At 34.6% G+C, this 23,961-nt stretch overlaps 1 protein-coding gene across 11 annotated transcripts in view; it reads right to left on the bottom strand.

Moving 5' to 3' along the window:
- The window catches only part of HECTD1 (HECT domain E3 ubiquitin protein ligase 1), a 65,066-nt gene that overhangs the window by 26,760 nt on the left and 14,345 nt on the right, over positions 1-23,961 (bottom strand). For 4 of the 11 annotated variants that reach the window (XM_075503076.1, XM_075503075.1, XM_075503072.1 and 1 more), the window contains exons 3-21: positions 18,860-19,094; positions 17,746-17,973; positions 14,067-14,348; positions 13,530-13,818; positions 13,129-13,205; positions 12,940-13,038; positions 12,490-12,604; positions 11,693-11,867; positions 10,108-10,246; positions 9,736-9,906; positions 8,458-8,680; positions 4,947-5,222; positions 4,764-4,840; positions 3,209-3,343; positions 2,826-2,972; positions 2,316-2,410; positions 1,784-1,889; positions 390-524; positions 165-304 (exon numbers count right to left, since the gene is read on the bottom strand). In XM_075503076.1, the coding sequence (XP_075359191.1) occupies positions 165-304; positions 390-524; positions 1,784-1,889; positions 2,316-2,410; positions 2,826-2,972; positions 3,209-3,343; positions 4,764-4,840; positions 4,947-5,222; positions 8,458-8,680; positions 9,736-9,906; positions 10,108-10,246; positions 11,693-11,867; positions 12,490-12,604; positions 12,940-13,038; positions 13,129-13,205; positions 13,530-13,818; positions 14,067-14,348; positions 17,746-17,973; positions 18,860-19,094 (3,144 nt within the window). The remainder of the gene's footprint in view (positions 1-164; positions 305-389; positions 525-1,783; positions 1,890-2,315; positions 2,411-2,825; positions 2,973-3,208; positions 3,344-4,763; positions 4,841-4,946; positions 5,223-8,457; positions 8,681-9,735; positions 9,907-10,107; positions 10,247-11,692; positions 11,868-12,489; positions 12,605-12,939; positions 13,039-13,128; positions 13,206-13,529; positions 13,819-14,066; positions 14,349-17,745; positions 17,974-18,859; positions 19,095-23,961) is intronic. The other 7 variants (XM_075503079.1, XM_075503074.1, XM_075503078.1 and 4 more) reach the window with 3 other exon arrangements.

The raw sequence follows: 23,961 nt of genomic DNA on the forward strand, positions 1-23,961 counted from the left end.
CAAAAAGAAATGTAATTATATTGATCAACAGTAAAAGCAAAGATACCTCCCACTCCTAAAAAAATTATAACAGATATCATTTCATCATGAATTCTCTCTCCCCACCCCACGGATCACAGTTTATTGTGTCTGACTTCAAAATATTTAGCTTTGAAGAAACTCACTTTGCATTTGTCCCAATCCAGTAAATAATTCCATTTTCATCAAAATCATGTTGATGCCTGAACACAAATGTTTGGCCTTCACGTAGCTTTCGTACAAAAACAAATGAAGCCCTATCAAAGTCGTACCACTGCTTTGCTACCTACATAGGAATGAAAAGAAATCAAATATTAGACATGCAGAATGCAACCATTCCTTGTGAACTCTGTGTGTGGTATGTTGCTCACCATTTTCAGGAGATACTGTTCTAGAGATTCAACTGTTGCCAACGGCTCCATCTTTAGCATTCTACCAGTTCGGTCTATTAAAGATGTCTCCCCTGAGGCACGTTCCAAACGAAACCTCAAGCGCCTTGTTAATATCTGAAAGAGTAGCTAAACATTAATATAGGCTTTTCTGTTTACGTTTTATAATTTTAAGAAAAGCAATATATTTGACTACAACAGTTTTAGTGGTGTATCAAGTATTTTTATTGTGCAACTTAAGCAACTATATTCTAATGTAATGTTTTAAAAAGTAATTCCCTAGTACTCCATTTTTTCAATTAACCAAACAATTTTTTAATATGACAGTCAATGTATAAGTCAATTACACATTCAAGCTAATGTTTTCTCACTTCTCATGTGTTTTCATAGCTTTTATTTCCAAATCTTGCAGACTAGCAACTACAATAATACAAAAACTGAAAATGCTTTTTCAAAATATTCAATAGCAGCAGTGTTTTTACAACTTTCTGCAACTATTTTCTAATAATTTAATGTCAAAACAGAAATATTCACACTTCACTGCCATCTTGCAAAATCCTGAAGAGTGCTTTCAAATAGAAAAAATTAAGACTCCACACAAACTGGACAAAAACAAGTAATATTTTTAGGCAAATTGCAGCTTTCCTTTATAAGAAGCTGCTGATCTTGTAGGTGTCTTGTATTACCAAATGAGCACACAGCCCTAGAAGGGACCCTTTTAACCATTATAGCCCATCTCTAGTCGTCTTATAATTGCCTTCCACAAAATGCTCATTCAAGTAAGTAAGCATACTTACTAGGGGGCCTATTCCCATATAAAGAGAACAATACTTGAAGACAAAAGAAAGAACAAACACATTATCTCTTCAATCAAAATTTACTTTCACTTCACAGTGTAAAAGTGACAGTAGAGGAACACCCAAACATTTGGGTTAAGTGTTAAGAGGAAATAAATGCCAAAAAGTTTGTTGTTCTTTACCTAATTCTATCCACCTTTACAAGAATATGTTTCATACAGACGTAATGTGTGTAACTTTTCCAGTAGAGGAACACCCAAACATTTAGGTTAAGTGTTAAGAGGAAATAAATGCCAAAAAGTTTGTTGTTCTTTACCTAATTCTATCCACCTTTACAAGAATATGTTTCATACAGACGTAATGCGTGTAACTTTTCCAATAGAGGAACACCCAAACATTTAGGTTAAGTGTTAAGAGGAAATAAATGCCAAAAAGTTTGTTGTTCTTTACCTAATTCTATCCACCTTTACAAGAATATGTTTCATACAGACGTAATGCGTGTAACTTTTCCTGACATTCACATACAACATTCGGTTGTGTATCACTCAGTATGATATATTGTTATCACTGTACATTTACCTGAAGATTATATGTAGATCCTGGTGTATCATACAAATGGAGAGGTAGACGTTCGATAGATTCTAACACTGCTATCAATTTCCGTATTAATGCAACTGCCGGACGACTGTGAAAGTGAACAGCTACCATGTTACCACACAACAAAGAGAAAAAAAATTCTACAGTATCTCAGAGAATAGTACCCAGCTGTAACAAATATCTCGGCATACTATTTCTAATTATATCACCTGTTCTAGTGACATGGTCACAGCACAGTAAGAAAAATATTAATCTGCACAGTGAGGAACAAAAGTCACCTTTATATTTGTCAACAGATGTACATTCAGTATAGTTGACTCTTACAGATAGAAGTAATTCAGTAAAATTTTCAATTGCTACTTCAATGGCAGATGTTGTCTTTTAAGAACAATTTTCTGTTCCAGAGAAAGACAAATTAAAATGGAAAGAACAGTTCCTTTGTCTTTAAATTATTTTAAACATACCATACTGCTTCACAGATGCAAAGTTTTTTTTGGTTTGGTTTTGTTTTTACCTTTCATCGTCTTCATTTTCACTGAATGCTGTTTTGAAAACATTTATTCTCTCTACCAGTTGACTACAGTCTTGTTTCACATCTAAATCGACATTCTAAGAGAAAAAAAAAAAAAAAACCAACAATATACATTACTTCTAATACAAAGCAATATGTTCATTCTTTATACTGGCAATAATATCTGTTTAGTCTCACTGAATTCCCTATTTAAAACCTGTACGTGAAAAGCTAAATGATATCAGCCACTAGAACTGACCATTGTTGATTTAAAGATTTTTTTAATGGCTTATTTGAGCTAAAGTCATCTATTGTGATAGCATATATTCAACGGGTAGACCACTAACTGGAGCAAGTCTGCCTGATTTTCACCAAGATGGGAAAAAGCCACATTTATAATAGAATTTTTAAATTAAGGCACATGCCTATGTTTCGGGTTTTTGTGGTTTTTTTTTTTTTTTTTTTTTTTTTTTAGAAAGCTTTTCTTCAGAGAGTTATGTTCTATAAACTCACATTATTTAAAACTGTAAGCAATGATTGAACTAAGCCACTACTGCACATTTCATATGGAGAAATAGTATTCTCATCCTTCAACAGCACAATTAAGTTTTCCAGAGCAGTCTTCATTAAATCTCTCCAAGTATTTTCTCCCTCAATACACTGGAAGACAAAAAGACAATTATGGTGAAACAAAGTAACAGTTTTTCCACTTGCTTCATTTGAAAAATAATGTCCCAGTAAAAAGGATGTAACTAGGAATTACATGCATTAAAAAACCCCCCATGTTTCAGACAGACATATTGCGACTTTCCTTTACATCATGACAGACTAGTCTGAACATTATCATATGATTTCCACTGATGTCACACATTATAAATTAAAGGAGGTACACCTACCTGTCTGTTTGTATGAAGTTCCCATGCAGACTCTAGCTGTGTTGCTATGTTCCTCAGTGTTACAACTACTCCTCGAGGCATGCTTTCAACAGCTTTAAAGTGATCATCATATAAATCTCTGGCCATAGTGCGTACCTGCAAATGGATTTTGATAATCAGAAGTCATACCTTACTGTAACGAGACTATTATTATTCGCCAAGATACTAAAAACTTGGTCATCTTTCTTAAAGAAGTCCATGACAGACACAAACAAATACGGAAGAACCGAAACCTATCATACATCATGAAACACAAAGGTTGTGAAAGGATAAAAGTACAGGAGAAATAAATGGGAAAGTACAGAATCTTACTGAAACTTACAGAAAGTAAGCTTACCATCATGTATTAAATTACAGCACAAAGGTAGGAGAAAAGACAGGACTCTCAATCTGTAAATCTGTTTCTTTAGAACTGTATCACAGATCTGGTAATCTCTTTAGAGGTAAGATTAAGGGAGTTTTGTATGGTTCCTGAATGCTCTATTCACATTCCTTAAACAAATTCATACAAAAAGTCCTTATGTGACCTTATACTAAGAATTACTTTTTCTACAAAGTATGGATCATACAAGATACAGATTTGATAAAATAAGTCTTGTGAAACAACATTTTGCTTATAAGAAATTTCCCCAAAAATATTTCCTTTTCATTATCATCACATGTCCTACAATAATATGTTTCACAAGCTTTGGAGCTACATAGTGCAATCTCAGGTATGAAAGAGCACTGCCTTCCTTTTATCATTCCACCTATCCTCATTCACACAGTATCTTAATTTTCAAATTAGTGTCACATTTCCTCAGATATAAGTGTCCTTACATGCTGCAGATTTTTGGTACAGAACATATTAGCTGCACTGTTAGAAACTGCAAGAGAGGTCAAGACTGAAGATTAGCTTGAGCCCTTGTCATCAGCTGGCCATGGAATGTACTGTTATTTTGTGTTTTTGTAAAAAGCTTAATACTTGATTTCCTAGTCCCTCTTTTCTTCCCCACAGTTTGAGAAAGAAGAATTTTAGAGAGTTTAAAATGAGGGTGTTTACACATATTGCTTCACTACCACAACTCTTGCAATACAGACTGTTCACTTCCATCCTGCTATCTGTCACGATATCCAGTCTAAAATTAGGATCAGAATGTAGTAAATAGAAGTAACACATGCCTCTGATACAACCGTAGTATTGATCATAACATCTTTTCTTTTTGCATAAGAAAGAAAAACCTACAGAATTATACAAATACATGTCAGGAGGATTGGATTTCCTTACATTTTTAACAGAAAATTTGTTTTCCTCTAGAAGAGCACAGAGTTTACTAAGACTGCTGGATAAAAGCACATGCAGAAATGCTTTGCTCTGAGTGAAGTTTTCCCCTTCAAGCTTAGCGTAAAATTGTGTCTCGTTGAAATCAGAGAAGATTTTAATCCTCTAAGAGGAAACTACAACTCCATAAATATGTTATAAAATAAACCAAACTCAATTAAATTCTAAGTATAAAATTCACAGATGCCCACCAACCTTTTGCTTTGTCTTTTCCAGTTTAGATTTCAGCTTTCTTCCTCTTTTGCCTGTCCAGCCAGTCACAAATTCCGACCCTGCAACATATTTTTAGAAAAGTCACAATTTCTCACAGGTATGAAAGGCAAGCAAACAGAAAAACTACCTCATATACACTTGCTCCTACCTGCACATAACACATACCTACGTACTTACCCAAAGAAGTTTCAGCTGTAAACGAATGCTTTGTTCCTCTGTTAGATTCAAACACAAAGCCTGGCAGATCTTCTTTCAGTATTGTAGCTTGCTGACCATCGGAATTGTGAATAGCAATTTCTCCTTCTTTTAAACAGGTGAGTGACCAGTTTCCCACAGTAAGTTTAGTTGGCCCCGGTGCCGATAAAATTGGCTGGCTTGTGGTAGATGGTTTTACTTGGCTTCGAGCTCTTTGCAACTTCTCAAGGAACTCACTCCTACTTTCTATTTAAAAAGAAACAAACATTTTTTTTCCCAACAATTGATTCCACCATCATGTATCTCAAACTTTGTTTTTTTCCTCAAGAGCAAAACAACTGAGTATATTCAATGCAAAATTAAGTTTGAAATTAAGGATCTTAAAGTGTTCTAAATTTCTTCCCAGTATATTTCTGTAGTTCAACCGTTATTTATTCCATGATCGCATCAAAGTGGACAATGCAACTCTTTCTGAATGGTGCTATTGACAGATGTATTAATTCATCTGTACAGTTATAATAGGAAGATCAAAGAAATCCATGATAAACTTTAAGTCTTGCAAAAATAATTTATCTCGTTATGGCCAGCATGAACTATTCTCAAAAGTGAGTTTTTAGAAATAGGAAATTAAATGAATCCTCCAACAGGAAAACAGCAATCAATTCACAGCTTAAAGCAAGAGAAGAGATGTTCAAGCCATATAAAAAAACAGAAAAAAGTTCACAAAACTGAGTCTGACAATCAACATGTGCTAAAAGTAAATTTGAGCTAATAGCTATTTGCTCAGATTAAGTGTCAAAGGCACCCCCAAAAAAATGTTGTATAAGCTATACTAAAACTTTTATTTATCTCCTTTGTAGAATCTCTACATTCACCTCAGAGAAGGTAAGAAAGCCATAATTACATTACTTAATACAGTGACATTATGCTAATTCAAGTCATAATGCAGATATTCCTATTCCTTTTTTAGTAATTACAGAAATTTTAAGGACCTCTATATCTCTGAGAAAAACATGAAATTAAAAAAAAAAAAAAAATCTAACGGCACCACACGAGACTTGATTAAAAGCTAATATTTATATGGAGATATTTAATAGATGACAAACAGGATCATATCTTATTTTTTGGATATGTAGGTAATCTAGCCTGAAATTATTCTAAACAACTATGTCAGTTTTAATTAAATTATATTTTGATATTGTAGTAATTAAAAGGCTGCACACCATATTTCAAATGTTAATTAGCATAATTCCAGAAAATTTGATGAGCTCATTTAAAATTTTTTTAAAAATTAAAAATTTTAAAAATAAAAATTCCATATAAAATAAAAATGCAATAACCTCATTAACGTAAAGATTACATCTCAACTTCAAAGTTAACAAGTATCTTTATATTTCAGCATACTGTTTTGATAAATACAACTTTTGTAGTCCATGCACTTGCCAAATTGCTGTTTTCCTTTTGCTGCAATGACTTACGCTCTAGGTTTTTTAAATTTGCCATTTTTATTGTTGTATAATAAAAAAATAATCTCTATGCAAAGATAAATATGCACTCTTGAGACATAACATTCTTTATTGCTTAAAATTCATAGCATCCAGAGAGAAGGTTTATAAAAAGAATTTTGAGGTTTCATATGCAAAATTAAAATTCTGTTACTGAAACCTTTCCAAATTTCCATAATTATATTTTAACAAATTTATTATATAGCATGTCACACTGAAAGTGCAATGATTATACATAGTTGGGAATTTTGAGACTCACTTAAAGCTTCAGAATTACCATTAAATTTCAATTTTTGCATTGAACTTTTTTTTTTTATTATTTTTTTCTAAAAATTCAAAAAAACCCAAGTATTAAGCTAATGTGGAGAGGGGTGAGTACAGACCTTCCGAAAATGTTCATAGTATATATATTTCCCCCTCCTGCCCCAACTTTCATCATGTGAAACACACTAACAAACTCCATTACTCAACTCTCTGTGTTCTTGCCAGTTGTGAAGTTACTAAACAGTATACCATGAGATTAATCAGTAATGATTTAGGACAGCAGAACATATAGTATAGTTCAGGACTTAAAGATACTATTCTGAGTCTATACTGTACTGTAGTAATTTTAGTTAAACTTAACAAATACTAGTTTCTTATCGCTTAAGTAAGAGAGGCTGCTGCACACACTTAGAGCTAATGGTTAAAGGTCAAGCAAATTACACTGCAATGTCAGCACTCTTAGTAGATGTCTATTTGACAAAAAGTTGCAAGAAGCTTCATTTAATCCTAGTTTAGCTCCTTCCCTTCCATAATATCCATGCTAGGTATCTTGTTCAAAAACTTGGGATTTATTAAATCTTTTTTAAAAGACTGATACAAAGAGACACATATTCTTAAATTCTCAATCTGACTTCTTTTGTTTTAAGTTCTCTTCACTCTAAATTCATCTGAGCTGTCCCCATTCCACTCATCTTGCACAGGAGTAGTAAAGTCTTATCCCTACACCCACATCATTTGGAAGGAAGAAAGCAGAATTGGCATCCAAGGGCTACGAGGATTTAAGAAATTAACCTCACTGATCTTCTTAAAATTGTACCATATGATAAACAAGTATCTCAACACAGAAAATATTTACTTTTTAAGGTATTAGCCTTGTTAAAAAGAATGCAAAGATACATTTTCTGACCACCAAAAAAAAAAAAAAAATCTAGAAGTGGCTTCCAGCTGTGTTATAATCTAGAAACACACTATACCACATTTTGCCTTCATGCCCCAAAATTGATGAATAAAGTCATTCACATTTCATTTCTATCCCGAATCATAATATGTTCTGTTATTTCACTCAATGGTTTGTTGAAAACATAATAATATTGCAAAGCATTTTATGTCTGCTGGTTCATAAATGCATGAACTGTTGCAAAAAAGATGAAACAATAAAGGTTGTTTCTGCATCCAGAACAAGTTGTGTATTCTGTACAGAAAATCAAAACCACCTGTGCATTGCTAGTGCATAAGGTCTGTTCCCTTATCCTCTCTCCAACAAACAATTAAGACACTGTAATTTGTTTCCCAGTCTCAATAAGAAACTTTCCATTACTTGGTCTTCAAACCCATGCAATTTCATTCTGCTAGCTAGAAGCAAACAACAAATGGCCATTTCAACCGGCTTTTCCTGGGACAGCCACCACAAAGTGCTTTTAATGACTGGGGTGAAAAAATTAAGTATGCATGGAGAAGAATCAAAACAAAACAAAGTCAATACACTTTTACTGGCAAGATGTTTACTTAACACAATTCGCCAAGGAAGTAAAGTTATGGTCACATGCTATCTGGTAAAAAAACACCACAATTAACTGACCACCTTCCACCTGTTTACATCCTTTACTATTTAGTAAGCCAATTCCTGCAAAACAAAATAGCTCCAATCAAATTATATAAACAACTATAACAGTCTCGAAACTTCACTCGGACTTAAATTGTAAAGAGACTACCTGAACTATCAGATCCTCCTTCAGGGCTCCCACTGGAATACATTGTGGCCAGTTTTCCATCCAAGATAAATCTGAACCATCCATTACTACCATTAGATAGCTCCAGGGCTGCAGCATCACTCCAGATGTAGAGACAGTCCCTTCCCCTAATGATTGACCAGTCTCTCCAGTGATATGGTTTACCCTGTTGCAGTTCTTTAGCATCCTCCTGTGGTTCATCCTCCTGTAATAAAATTGTATTAAAACAAAAACCCCAACCTGTTAAAAAACCTCAAAACCAATAAAAAACAACACACAAAACACAGACATTTTAAAAAGGCTTGAGAAGAAAAAGAATTACTCAAACCAAAAGTACAGGAACTATACTTCTTCTGTCTGTAAAATGTATCTTTAGAAGTATTCTTTAATAGCGAATGATACTTTTAAGAAGTTTCCTTTCAAATACAGATTTATCTACTCAACAATAACAACAGCCTACTGACTGGGACATCCACCTCTGTTCAAAACTTGTATTGTGAGAAAAGAATCACAAAATGGTTGAGGTTGAAAGGGACCTCTGGAGGCCACCTAGTCCAAACCCTTGCTCAGACAGGGCCACCCAGAGCCAGTTGTCCAGGACCATGTTCAGACAGGTTTTTAATATTTAAACACTAAAAAAGCTTAAACACTAAAGAAAAAAAAAACCAACCCCAAAACAAAACAAAAAAAACCCCAACAACCCAAAACCCACACTAAAAAAGCTTAACTATACACTTAAGGCTTAACTATAAATCTTAACTGAATGGATAACAGAAGTGGTCTGTTATCCATTCAGTTCATCTGATAGGTCAGTAACATGACTGTTGGAAATTGGTAAATAACTTCAATATGCACTTAAGGTTTTCATTATGTAGAAAATTATTTTCTTTCTTATATTTTTAATATATTCCATAAAAATGTTTAAAACATCTGCAATTATTTGATGCAGGTACATTGAAAGAGATGCACTCTGTTCAGAAAGGGTTCATTTCATTTCACTTCCAAAACACCAGACAAAAACAAGTGTCAATCAACTTGACCACAACTAAGTATGAATAGGAAACTTCAGCAGATAATAGTATGCTAACAGAAAATGAAGTTACAGAAAACAACAACAAAAACAATTAAAAAAAAATGGTGTACGATAAGCATTAATTTAATAACCTAACCACCTTCCCCTAGACATTTTCATAATAGTGAAAATTGTACTAGAAGTGTTGGTTTTACAGGAACAAATAAAGCTATCAATTCTGTACTTACCTTCTCAGGTTTAGACTCCTCTTCATTTTCATCATCAGATGACGGCCCCGCCAAAGTTGACACTTTACTAATTACACCAAGTCTAGCCAGTTGGTCTAGAAAAAGATCACCACCTTTATCCACCAAATCCCTTATGATTTGCAGGGCTAGCAAATGTCCATCATCATCATCCTGTAATATATTGGGAAGGAAAGAAAATAATAAAGGAGATCTCTTTACTTAAAAATATCTTTACATGCTGAACTTCACACGTGGTCACAGATGGATGCTATAAACACTTTAGGGTTAGTTGTTAATAAGTAGGTGGAATCAATGACCCTAACCCCCTTTTGTGCACTGGTTTCATAAAAGGACATTTTTTTTTCTTCCTACCTCTTGATCAAGAACTGTAGCTGTTATCTCAACCAGTATCGTGGGCAGATTGTGGCCAGCATCAGAGTCACAAACCTCTTTCAGCAGCGCCTCAGAACAAAAGTGTATCATTTTTCTAATGAGGGCAAGACTTGCTTTCCTTTAAAAAAAGATCATAGAAAAAAAAAAGATTCTTACAAAGATAAAGCAAGCAGTAATCAAAGCAACAAAAAGGTTCAAGATAAAACTGCTTTTGCACTACATGTATGCATGCTTTCAAAATAATTTTTTTTAAACGAGTTCCAGTTCTGGTTATTGGAACCAAAATTGGTTATCATTAGTAAGTCCTACATTATCTCTAAGAATAATTCACCTACTGATCTTTTTTAATTCTACAGCACTATGAGTCTAACATATTTTTCTTTCCTCAACCCTTCTCTAGGTAAACCTATTTACATTCTGTCTTTATTCACTCTTAGTGATGGCAATTCAATTCTGCACACTTCATCTTCCTCCCAGGTATCCAGCCTTCTGTTTCTGTCACACACTTCCATGTTTTGGTGAGATCCCTAGAGTTTTAAAGTCTAAAATTATTATTAGATCATGCAGCTTTCCATATTAAGAACTACCATTAATTTGGAAGCCAATCACTTCTGTATGGTTAAAACTGAATTTTTATTTGACTGACTTTTAAAAACATTATTTACCTGATTCATAAAGAAAACTTTAAAATACAGAGAGCCAACTACTTCCTTCCACAATCTGCAACAACAGTTAATCACACATAGACTGTTAACATAGTTTCTTATTTCCTTCATTTAAAGTGACCTAGTTCAAGCTTCCTATCATCAGCTCATGTAGAGTCTCTCTCCACTAGAGTCCCTTTTTATCTTGTATTTTCACCCCTCAAAATACCTATAAACACCGGGAACACAAGTAAGAGATTAAGCATATGTTATATTTGTAGTGTAAAAGGCTGAGAGGTTATGATCAGACGCAATTTATCACAACCATTATGCCACCCACAGTATTCCTTTTTAAGTATTACATTAGATTACATTCTTTTAATTCTCTCAGTAAGAGGCATCTTCTCCAGCTGATTAACATTTAAGCTGTTAGGAAGCCTTCTAAAACAGCTTTTTCCAGTCTTTCCGATTTTCCAATGAATTTATCTTGATACCACTTCATTAGTTTTCCTCTCTTAAATTAGTACTTTCATTATAGTGGCTTACAAGCAGGTGTAACCAAATACACACTATATGCGGTCTATACAAGGTACTCTGTGAACATAGTATTCTTTCATCATGCTACTATAGTCAAGAGTATGCTTCTCTCTCCTACTTCTGACTAACTAACAGTATTTTTTTCCAAGACACCGCTTCCCCAGAAAGGCAAAAATACTACTTAAAATACTAAGTAAAAATTAGACTTGCAACACTTTTCAAACCACCACTTCTGTTCAAAGAGAAATATTTTTACATGTCACTTGCATTACTTAAACTTTAAGGTATTATAATTTTTACTGAAAAAAATTCCACCTTGGCTTTTTTAACAGTGTATTAAGGAATTCAGAATATGCAGGGAAATTGTCTATCATGTCTATTACCTTATTGAAGGCAACATAGTTTGTTGAAATGTTTGTGCAAACACAGGCAATAATCTTTTCAAGTATATGGGTGCCATTTCTGGATCTCCTTTGGGTTCATTACATTCTTCCTCATCCTTGTTTGCATCTTTCTTTTTCTTCTCATCTCCTTTGTTAACAGGACACATCCAGTCCCCTAGAAAATATTTTTTTCCCCCGAAAAGGTTCAATGGCAAAAACCAACCAAGCAAACAAAAAACCACTTCAAATAAGAGTTTTATTTACTAACATCTAAGTACCTGAACAGGGATATGCATTCCTAAAAATATAAAATTTACACGTGCAAGACTTCTTGAAGAAAACTGTTTGATAACCAGTACCACCAAAGACCGCTCATAGGAGGAGCTCAAAGTCCTTGAAGTGAACTAAATATGAACACATAACCACCTGTGGCTCCAAAAGCCTCACGAACAGGTAAAGTATAGTTCCCATGTAGAAAGAAAGGGTGCCAGAGAAGCTACCAAGGCTGACATCCTCTGAACCTACAGCAAAATCCCAGTCTAGCCCCATTCCACAGCTGAAGAGCAGGACCACTGGCACTACTCATGCGCAGTCAGCAGTTTCTTTGATAATCCCCATCCCTTAAGAACATCTAAAATATTAAAGTTTTTATATGTACTTTGCAGGTTAAGGAAAGTTGGTCACAAAATACTATTTTTTTAAAAATTAATCTTATAGAGCAGAATTCTAAAATTTAATTACTTAACATATATAAGCATTTCTACTAGCAAGGGTATGGAATTAGAAACTGCACTCACCTGGAGACTGAAGAATAGCTACTACTTCACTGTGCCCCCTTTCGCGAGCTTTGTCTAAAGGAGTTTTCCCATCTTCATCTCTCAAATCAGGGTTTGCACCATGTCGTAAGAGAGTCTGAGAACAAATATTTTTAAATATTAAAAAACATTAAGATTCCTTCTTCCAAAGTAGTAAACATGTTTTTCATACATCTTTCCTACACTTCTCATGTTTGTAAGCCAAGTTAGAACATTATGTGCTTTTTATATCTGTAGAGCTAATATAAAACTACTTTTACTCATATTACTGCCCTATCATAACAAAAAAATTGTATTTTGATAAACACTGTAAAGAACATGTAAATATTTGACAGTGCACATGTTAAACATATTGCATCAAAGACATTTTGTACAGAACAAGGCAAAAAGTCAGTATGTAAGGCTTTTTAACAGTGTCAGTTTAAATCATACCTTTGCTACTTGAGGTCTTCCAAAACATGCTGCATAATGTAATGAGGATGACCTCTGACCTCTGTTAACATCAGCACCCCTTTCACAGAGAAATTCTACCTGTTAAACAAGAAAAAGGAAACCAGTTTTTTTCTTATCTTTCTTTACATAAACAATCTAAGTTTTTAAGATTCTGTAAAACTAATTTACCATTTCCTGAGTTCCAAAAGCTGAGGCCCAGTTTAAAAGAGTTTGTCCTACATCATCCATAAAATTGACTTCAAAAGCTGAAAGATACAATTAAATGAAATAATTAAAGCTCCCAGAATTACAAATTAAATTTCATCAGTGTTCTTTAAATAAATGGTAGGTCTTAAAAAAAATTAAGCATCCTCAATAATTCTAGGGAAGTATTTATTCCCTTAATTGCAATTAAAAAAAAAGTAGCATAGGAATTATTACTAACAAGACCTGTTGTTATTTAACAAAACAAGTGAACTCGTATATAAAGAATTTCAAGGTACTACCTAAGTACTTGTTACTTAGGTACCGTAGATTATAAAAATAAAGTTTATTTATCTCATTCTCTTTTTCAAAGTATTTTTGCTTACCTCCCGTGTCAATAGCATCTATTAGTGCATCAGTATCCTTACTGCGGATGCAATCTATCAGCTGCCGATGAGAACGTTCCCCAGAACTATCCAGTCTTCGCAATCCTGGGATTCTGCCTGTAGATCCAGCACTGGATTTTGGCAGGGCTTTTCTCCCTTCGAACAGTAGCACCAAAAGAAGATCTACTAACCGCATGGTATCCAGTACACATCTCTCATCACCCTGCAACGCACTTTCTATAGAATCTGGAAGTTCAGATCTTAGGAGATCCTGGAAATAATTAAAAGTCTGAACAATAAAAAATATACAGGGCTTTAGAAAATACTATCAGAACTGGGTTTCATTTCCATATGAAATGTTTCCTTTTTCCCCTCTTTACAAATAACCTATGTGTATGTGCACGTATATATATAAATAAAATCTATAAATCTATATATCTATATATAAAATAGCAACACAAATCTTGCATATACTAAATTACATGAAGGGAAAAACCCTATGAGAACAAAAAGCTGTAGCGTAAAAGGATTTCTTACATGTGTTACTACTGGAGAGCCTCTACACAGGGTTGACAACAGGCTTACAATAGTTGACACCTGATTACTTAATTTAGAATCTGCAGCTGTAGATGGTGCTCCAGTGCTACTCCGTCCAGGTTTGCAAGCTGAAGATGGTCCTAATGCTGTCCCACCGGCAGCTGCCATGCGCGATAACAACTCCTCAGTTAATCCATGCTTAGCTAATGGAGCTGGGTCAACTCCACGCCGTGTGAATCTGTCAGCTAATGAAGCAAAGCATCTCAGAGCTCCATCTGAAACCTAAGAAAGAAGTGCAAGAGAAAAGATGAAAAATCTGTTACTGAAGATGAGAAGATGCTAAGGGGATATTCACAAGAATACGGGACACACAAGAAGTTGATTTCCCCAGGTTCCCTTCAAAGTAAATGAATGGAGGAGACAGGCTTTTTAAGCGAGAAACTCCAAGTCGGAACCCAACAGTGCTCTGAACTGCTCACTGAAGGACTGTATTGTTGTTGGGGTTTTTTCCCCCTCCTTTCTCTCTATTGATGATATACAAAAATCAAGGAAACTATTTTTCTTTGTCTAAAGTTCAGCATTATGAGCATCTCCTTATATGAGCAAAACCCCAAACCAATCTAGAAAAACATGTTTAATAATCAAATTGCCAAATTAATATATGTTGGAAGCACATTTTAAAAACAGTTTTCAGTGACAGATATTGTTCTTACAGGAAACACAACTATTTATAATCCCCACTAGCAATCGTCCATTCTGACAATACAGTTTGAAAAACAAACAAACAAACAAAAAACCACCACAAAACCAACCCACTGCTTGGTATTGAAATATGGAGTGCTTAACCTTCTGGTTGTTGTGATGTCAGAAACTGTTAAAGAAGCCTTCGAATAATAAAAATTAAAAAAAAAAAAAAAAAACAAACGAAACACCAAGAAAAAGTACTATGAGGTTTTACTTCCTAACTTTCACACATATACTGAATTTCAAATTTGTTCCTCAAAGGACAATGAAGATAAAACCGCAAAGAAATATTTAAATTATCTTCTGTATTTATAGAATATAAAATATTCTAATATGTTATAATTCTATATTTATAATTCATATTATGCTAATATTAGAATGATATTAATTTGATGCCTTCTATTAAAAGAAATGCTATCAAACAAGCCATTAGCTGAGGCACCAACTCAGATCTCCCAAAGTATTAAACTGACAGTGAAGTTTGATAGTTAAAAGTTGTATTTAAAGGTCTACATACTTCTCATAAGTAAAAGAATTTTTTCAATTGGACCAAGCCTAAAAATAGGACAAACTGGGAAAAGCAGATTTTACCCTTTGATAACCCAGATTGTCCACTGAGCACCTGACCCAGGGATATGCAAGTATTTTTGTGACAATAAAATACAAACTCCCAAATTCAGGTTTGTCACTAAAGAAAAAAACAAAACAGTGACACTGTGGAAACAAGGCTTACTGATGATCCTCTTAACAATCCAGCAAAAAATACTGCTGACCTACTGCCCAGGAAAGGATCCAACTTCTTTTCATGTCAGTGTTGAAAAGAGAGGGAAGTTTTGCTTTTAACATCTCTCTCAACTATACACTAAAAGTGTCTCCATCTTTCAGATCAGGAGGTTTGCATAGGCATATCAACATGAGCTGCTTCCAACACATTTGCTTTCGTAGATGTGCAGTAGCAAACCAGACTGGTGTCAACAACAAAAAAACCCCCCCACAAAACAAAAAACCGGCAATACCTATTCTTTACCAAACTCTAAATTACTACAGTTCTTACTCCCTAAAATGTCATCAACTGCACAGCCCATTTTCAAAATGATTGTCAGCTATCACATACCAAGGGCTTAAATACAGTTACTCATCAACACACAGAACAAGATTAGAGTATTAGCCAGACTTCATGAAGTTAAAATCTTAAATCTCCATTAAGTTTGCAAGGACTTGAAAAACAAAGTTTCTCCTGAATAAATGCAAAGCATGTTAAACTTCTGGCATGGTCCCTGCATGCCAAGCATTCTGATTTACCAGTACTCTTTTGCACGGGATTTTTTCTGTAACTTGTAATGGTTACTACTTATGTCCTCTGGCATTTGTTCCAGTTCTTTGACAGCACGATGGATAAACAATTCTGCCAATCTTTACGTAATCTGTATATACCTTATGGATTTTTACCAGAACAGCTCTGTCAGAAGTATACAAGAAAGGTTTAGCTTATTTAACACACCACATTAGTGGCATCAGTTTACAAAGCAAGAGAGTACTGTGGAAGGCATTTACATTTCTTCTCACAAACTGCAAGTTTAGTAGAAAGGTTAAGAAAAACAAACTTATAGATAAGCTGTTCTTGGGGCCATATTTATCTGGTCTGAACTCTTCCCTCAAGTGATGTTACTAACTAGCAGCCCACAGAAAAACTGACCAAATCCAATATAGCATTTAGGGGGGCGAACAACAAAACTTTACAAAGGAAGTTACTGGGCAAATCCATAATACACATCAACACTCATTGTAAATCCTGAGGCTTGTTTCACACAAAACACGTTTCTCAAGGATACTGGTACGGATTTACTTATTATCATCTGGGTTACTCCAGTTTTAAGCACAGTTATCTTAAAGCTTAACAGCTACAAGATTAAGTTAATTTGAACTCTCACTCAGATCTCCAACAGCCCCAGCAACTGCTTTCTTTCAAACACATTATAAATTGGGAAACAGTTAAAATGCTACAGACTTAGGGTCTAAATTTCAGGATTAGCTTGTCCGAGAGGATCAGTGCATTAATAAAGTTACATAATGTCTAAAAATCATGGTAGCTTGTTCCAAAATGCCTAGTGTGACAGTCCCCTGCCAACTGGGTCTTTCAAAAAGATCTAAAAAAAATTTAGCTCACAGGCAAAAAGATTTAGTCTCCCAAATATGATGTGCTTAATAAACCAGATTGGGGGGTGGGGAGGTGGGTGTAGAGAAAGGAATGAGGACAGAGGTGGGGTCAAAATGGGGACTGAGAATGGTATGGACAAGAAGCCTGGCCAGGGTACAGCACGAATTTGGCTAAATAGCTATTGCAAAGCATTAGCATGACATACACAAAAGGATTCTACTAGTACGAAGATAATTCCTCTAGGATTCATTTTCTAGATTTTACAAGAACTACTTCATCTCAAGTTAATAAAACTGCAATAAAGAAGTGGTGCTGCATCTATAATAGTACCATTTAAGCTGGCTTCCAATGTAATATTTTAGCATTGATTGTGGATGGTTTTATTGCTTCTCTTAGCTTGGCAAAAGAAAAACAAACCAAATTGATTTTTGTCTCTTATTTATGCTCAATTTAATAGTGACTGAGGTGCAGACATAGAACAAAAATTACTTCAGAAAATATTTCAAAAGGCACTGAAAAAAGTTACAGGATATCTTTCAATAAAGTTTTCAGAGGTTAAATAAGATCATATTCACACAATAGTGCTTGGAGTCAAATGCTAAGCAGTATTTTTATCCTCTTGTCATCACAACTGTAAAGGAAACTATTATAATATCCAAATATACCAACTACTATGTAAACATATAGTTGTGGAGGCTATATAAAAATACCTAGACGTTCATTTATTAAACGCAATGAAGTTAAATTCACAGCATATTGAGCCAACTATTACATTACCTGATGGTCTTCATGTTTTAATAAACTAGACAGTGATTCCACACAGATCTCTAATGAAGAATCCTGAGGCTCCATTTTGCCACAGAGTCTGGATACTACAGCCATAGCTGAATGCAAAGTATCTTTATGAACAAGGTGTCCACTGTCACGAATGAATGTCAGAACACAATTCAACCCTCCAGCTTCAAACACAGCTCCTGACTCACGGGTACAGATTAATTCTAACACCTATGATAAAATGACATTTAATTAGAATTAAGTACATGTAAAAAGTCAGTTATTTGTTCATATCCATCTACAGAATAGTTAAGAAAACGAAACAAAACAACAGAACAAAAAACCTCTCTCTTCCTCAACACCCAGAAGGGGCCAAAGTTAGTAGTTACAGTTTTCTTCAAAAATACAGGAGCAAATACAAGAAAACCCCCCAGTAGCATGGTCATAACAGGTGTTCATGAGAGATAGCTAGATAATAGCATCTTTTCCTGGGAGAATTAAGTCTTTGGATAACACACAACTGAGAACTCTGAAACTTCCAAGAGTACCGTTACTCCAGTACTTCAGTGATGTACTTTTGAGTAGACTAGAAATAGTGAATAGAAAATACATGCACAAAGTCTGATGCCATGGTAATCAAGGACTCAAACTATATGCTATCACATGGTCAAGGGATTTTAAGGGTCTTGTGAATTTTTCTGAAAACTTCACAAGGGTGCAGAGGAGCTCCGTCTAGTGCTACTGAAGAGACAGCAGACGATTTTTTTACAGCAGGTAATTTATCTATACCTGGAGCAATTCTTCATTCCCTGTTTAGCATAAAATTAGCCCTTAGTATACTAATCATGTAAGATAAACAGGAAAACTTTCTTCTAATACTTTGTTTCTTTTTCTATACTTTTTTTTAAAGGACTCTCAGCTTTGAAGAGCACCAGACTGATAGTAAAAATAAGCAGCACCACTGGCATGTACACTTTTATCATACTCTATGTTTTTGCTTCACATTTTAATATATATCCTATTTAAAATAAATAGGATTAGAATATGAGGAAGCTCTTCAGAAACAGCAAATTTTCCAGCTCCTTCTTAAAAACAGAAGGTTCTTCACTACAAATACCTTCACACACTGCTCAGCCAAATCTCTGCTCGTTCTGTTGTTAAGTTCAACAACTACCAAACGATTACAAAGTGCCTTGATAGCTCCATCCACTCCCACAATCCTACGGGTGCATTCGGCTGACACATCCAGATAATACGTTATGGCACGAGCTGTTACTTCCAATACATTGTCTGGAGCACTTTCATCGAGAAAAATCTTGCACAGTGCTGGTAAAAAAGTTCGAGGAGGGCATCTGCAGGAAAAAAAAAACAAACAAAAAAACAAAAAAACATACAACACCACATTACTAAGTTGTGCAAGTTTCTCTACATTAAGTAATTTCATACACTTTCACATTAACAGATTAATGCTTTTCATGCTGACATGATTTGCTCGATTAGTTTATAGTTGATTCAGAGCATTCATTTAGAACATTAGGATGCTGGCACCTCACACACACCCCAAAACTCAAATCAGTAATCTGAAAAGGTGCTGTATTAGGGGAGGAACCCAGCAGAAAAAAAATATTCTTGAAATTTTACAATCATACAGGGAAAAAATTTATCCTCTTGGGAAATTATTTTAGGAATTAACGTCACATCACCAAACAGAATGCATTTTTTCTTAACGGAGCTTCAAGGTTCATGACGATAAACAGCTACTTAACCATGAAATATTATGTTCAATATAAAGACTAAAGATTTTGGGTTTGCTACACAATTTAATTCTCTAAGTGGTCCTTCTTCCCTATGTTATAAACATTCTCACTTGTCTTTTTATCCTATTTCAGCTTCCCTCCACCTCATTCTTTTTCCCTAACTACACTGAGAACATATTTAATTCATTTAGCTTGCTTCCATTGCATTTTCTCTTCATACCCATGCCTCAGTAGCCTCTGGCTCTCCTCTTTATTGTTAGCTTCATTTCCATATGCAAGGACAGTCAAGAACATCCCCACAACTTCAAAACAAAATAAACAAGCTGCAACAGTCCTTCTTCTATCCCTCTGACATAATAGGATAAAAACCAAAATGGATGGTCATAATAGAGCTTGTTACTATTATGGCAGCTGTGGTTAAGACTGATTTGGATCAAAAGTTCTAAGACATGGAGCTATACTTTACGACAATTTATCTTCCAGGAGCATACTTACTTAGCAATAAACAACATAATGATTGTTCACTGCAGTGGTAGAAGACTTCCAAGGTGGTGGCAGGGAATTAAGTGAAAGGGATATATGCTGTGACAGTAGTTGAAATAAGTGGATCTCTCATTCCTAGATGTAGGAGATCAGACTAAATCTACAGGAGGCAAATATTGCAACTTTTTTTTTTAAACTAGGGTTTTGGTCTGCAACAGAAGGCCTAAAACTTTTCTAAATCCAAAAGAGAAAGAACAAAAATAATAGTATGCTTTTTGATCTGGAAGACAGGTGAAGTACTCGATGAATCATTCTGAAGACTAACCCAGAGGTCATTCAGTATCCTATCTGGTATGTACAGTGACTCATACAAAGGCACCAAATCCTGGGACAGCAAAATGCTAATAGTTTCCTTGAAGATCTGGCCATGCTTTATGAAGTAATTAAATAACACTGCCTGACAAATAAATATATTACTCAATCATCCTTAATGACATAAATTAATAAGTGAAGTTCCAATAAAGCTAAATCACATATCTAATACTTATATTAGTTTATCCAGCCTATACTGTCTGTTGTTCTTAAGAAATTTGCTATTTAACTCCACATCTTTCTTAAGAAGAGTTTACACAGTAACTTTGCATTTTAAAGACATTATCCACTGGAAAAAAAAAGTCTGATATTTGTACACATTATTAGATGACTACCATACAAGGACACAAGAAGCCTTTCAGTACATAAAATTTAAAGCAGACAGTGCTACCTGTTCCACTGTTTTGGTCTTGGATCTTTTACACTGCATTTTATGGAACACCAGACAGATCACTAAAACATTGCTATGAACAGTGTTCTTCAAACTTTACATTGCAAGAAAAAAAATTTACCAATAAACACAAATCTTAAAACAAAACCAAACCAAACCACACATGTATAATCAAGTGGAAGGTAAGGAGCTCCACTGCCTCCATTGGTAATACTAGCAAGTAGTAGTAAACTTTTTTTCTTAGATTTCCAAAGACAGCAGCAGAAAAAATTCTCTAGATTTTTGCAGGGAGTTAAAAGCAATACTTAGCGAATCTAACATTTCCATTTTTTCTATGATTTAACAGTTTATAAAAAGTCACAGCACAAATGGAACTTGGATGTAGTTTTTGAAAATGGAAATTTAAAAATTTGGAAGAAATACATTCCTGTCCTTAAAACACCTGTCCACGAGAGCCAATTACCCAGCAGATACAGCAAAAATACAAAGTTACTAAGAGCCTATCATTCATATTTAATTTTTTGCCAGCACATAAATGCCAGTGCGCTGTATCAGCAATACTCTTCTTATAAGAACACAGCTCACTGGCAAAAACTTAAGGGTTTGGGTTTTTTAAAAATGACTTTTTGCCAGAACCTCTAGCTACATTAGTCAGAGACCATACTTTTTCAATTAGGAGGCAAATAACAAGCTCCGCTTGCTGTCAGGACATTTGTTTTCTGACTTAAAGGAATGATTTCCAGTCCTCCCATCAGGAAACCAAGTTGTATCATAAGGTTTCAGGAAGAAACTGTAGGTTTGTCATACACTTAACCTGTGGGAATTACTTGGTTCTCAAAATAAAAACATACCCAGACTTCAACTAATTTTGTAGACTATGGTAATGCACCTTGAATTCCTATAAAAGCAGCAATAATAAGATCTTCAGTTTTTCTGAAAAAATAAAATTATTTATCCTTTCTGAAAATAGCAACTGACCTAATTTTAACAGGAGCTTTCACAGAAAATTCTTTCAAGCTACTTCAACCTCTGACCTCTATGTACTTGATGCTCATTTCTTTTAACAGTTCGGTTTTGATTTTTTGCTTTCGTTTTGTTGTTGCCTTTTTTTTTTTTTTTTTTTTTAGTTTTGTTGGATATTGCTAGTGAACAGGAAGTTGAGAGCTAGACAATACCGTGTAGAAGAGGCAGCAGAAACATTTTATAAAGATTTATTAAGGACAATAATGAAGACTGAAGAGAAAAAAGGAGGGGGGGGGGGGGTGTGAAGCAATGCTCAAGCTTTAATTTAAATGCTAAGGAATCAGTTCTTTTTCCCCTCCTTTTTCCTGCAGCAAATCAAGAATCACCACACACGAAATTACAGGATTGAAAGTAAAACAGAACAAAACACACCGGCTTTGTGACATGAACTTTTGTGCACTATCCACTCCAGTACACACTAATTTACTACAAACTAAACATTTGTGAAGCATATTATCTTTAATATTTTTTTTAAAGTTAATTCATCGTATTTCAATGCAGAACTCATTAAACAGTTTTAAACAGTTGCCTGTTACCTAACAATGAAAAAAGTCTAGCCTTCTAATTGAATGCTCTGGACCAACTATAAACTAATCTAACAAATCATATAACCAAAGTGAAACAGAAAAATGTATAGTAAAAAAGGTGAAAACCAAGGTTTATGAAGAAGCATCAGTCATATAATGATGCATACAAAGATAATATAAAGCTTGATTGTTATCACAGCTCATAAAAATTTAGAAGTAATATAAGTGCAAAATTCATTTTTCTCAGACATTGTTATGAGGAACATGGCAATAAATCAAACCAGAATTTTTGTCTTAGTCTACAAAACAGCAAATGAGAGTTTCTTCTTATTATTTTAGCACACAATATCTACAGTTGTGTCATCTTCTTCCCCATCATGTCTCTCTCAACTCAAACAATTTGGTTCAAGTTCTGCACAGTACAGTAATACAAATTAAGTTATTATCCCTAAAGTCATACCAGGCAATAAAATGCATGCAGAAGTCTGAAGTATTTCTGAGGAAAGCAAAACAGACAGCCCTGGGTTCTATCAGCCCTGAGTCTCTACCAGTGAGACTGCCAAAAAGTACTTTTATTATTGTTTTATGAACATTGCCTTAACCTTGTATTACATACGGCTACTACTTTTTCAGAGAGGTCACAGCTAGCAAGAGATCCAACTTGTCAAGCCCCAAGGGATGACAGCAACACTGACATTGACTTTGAAAATAAGTCATCAGTTGTGTTCTCAGATACAAAAGACACATTTGACCAATGCAGCCCACCATACACCAATTTGCCTAGATAGGACCTCTACGCTATCTTGTCCACTGCTCTGTAATATTATTTCAGGCCAATACCTTGCTATACTTTGTTCTAAGCAGCATAGTTCTTTAACATTTTGAACTTGTAATGATATTACCAGCAGAAAAAAATATGTTTGCTATGCTAGCCAAGTATACAACATTCTTCACTACTCGTATATAACAGCTTTTCTGGTCAGCTACAGACCTTTTATAATTCTATGAAAACACAATTATCAAGTTGTATTTGTATGCATTTCTGAAATACATCCTCAAGAAGCCGTGCTCAAGCTTCTTCAGATAGTCTTTCACTCTGTGGGTGTTAAGAGTTTGAGACAAGATTAAAAAAAAATTCAGTATATGTAAATTATTTCCTAGAATTTAAACAGTATTCCAATTGTGCAGATTTTGATGAATAACATGGTAAATTTCTGTGCTGAACTAAGTGAAACAATCCAGTAGCAGGAGCTTCTTGTGGACAAATGTAATTGACTGGCCTTCATTAATATCACATAAGTAAGCAGGCAGGAATGCATACACACATGCATACCTGCAAGTTTAACATATTGCCTTCTTCCCACCTTAATTTACTGCAGTCTTGTGATCATTAGACACAGTAGATCACGACTGAGCTTCACTCATGACTAGCTCTGAACTTCTCACTGCATTGTCTTCTCCTATCCAGAAAAGTTCCTACAATGTTTAGCACCCCCTTCTCCTAATCCATTGTCTGTGACATACAAGTCATTAGTATTTGTCATACTGTAGCATCTGAGGGCTCTTATGACAGATGAGGACCTCCCTGCACTACTAGGGCAAAACAACAGATTCCATCCTAGAAAACCCAAAGTATAATTGTACAATAGGACAGACAAGAAAATGC

This window comes from Mycteria americana, chromosome 5 (assembly GCF_035582795.1).
Source record: "Mycteria americana isolate JAX WOST 10 ecotype Jacksonville Zoo and Gardens chromosome 5, USCA_MyAme_1.0, whole genome shotgun sequence".
NCBI classification, from domain to species: domain Eukaryota; kingdom Metazoa; phylum Chordata; class Aves; order Ciconiiformes; family Ciconiidae; genus Mycteria; species Mycteria americana.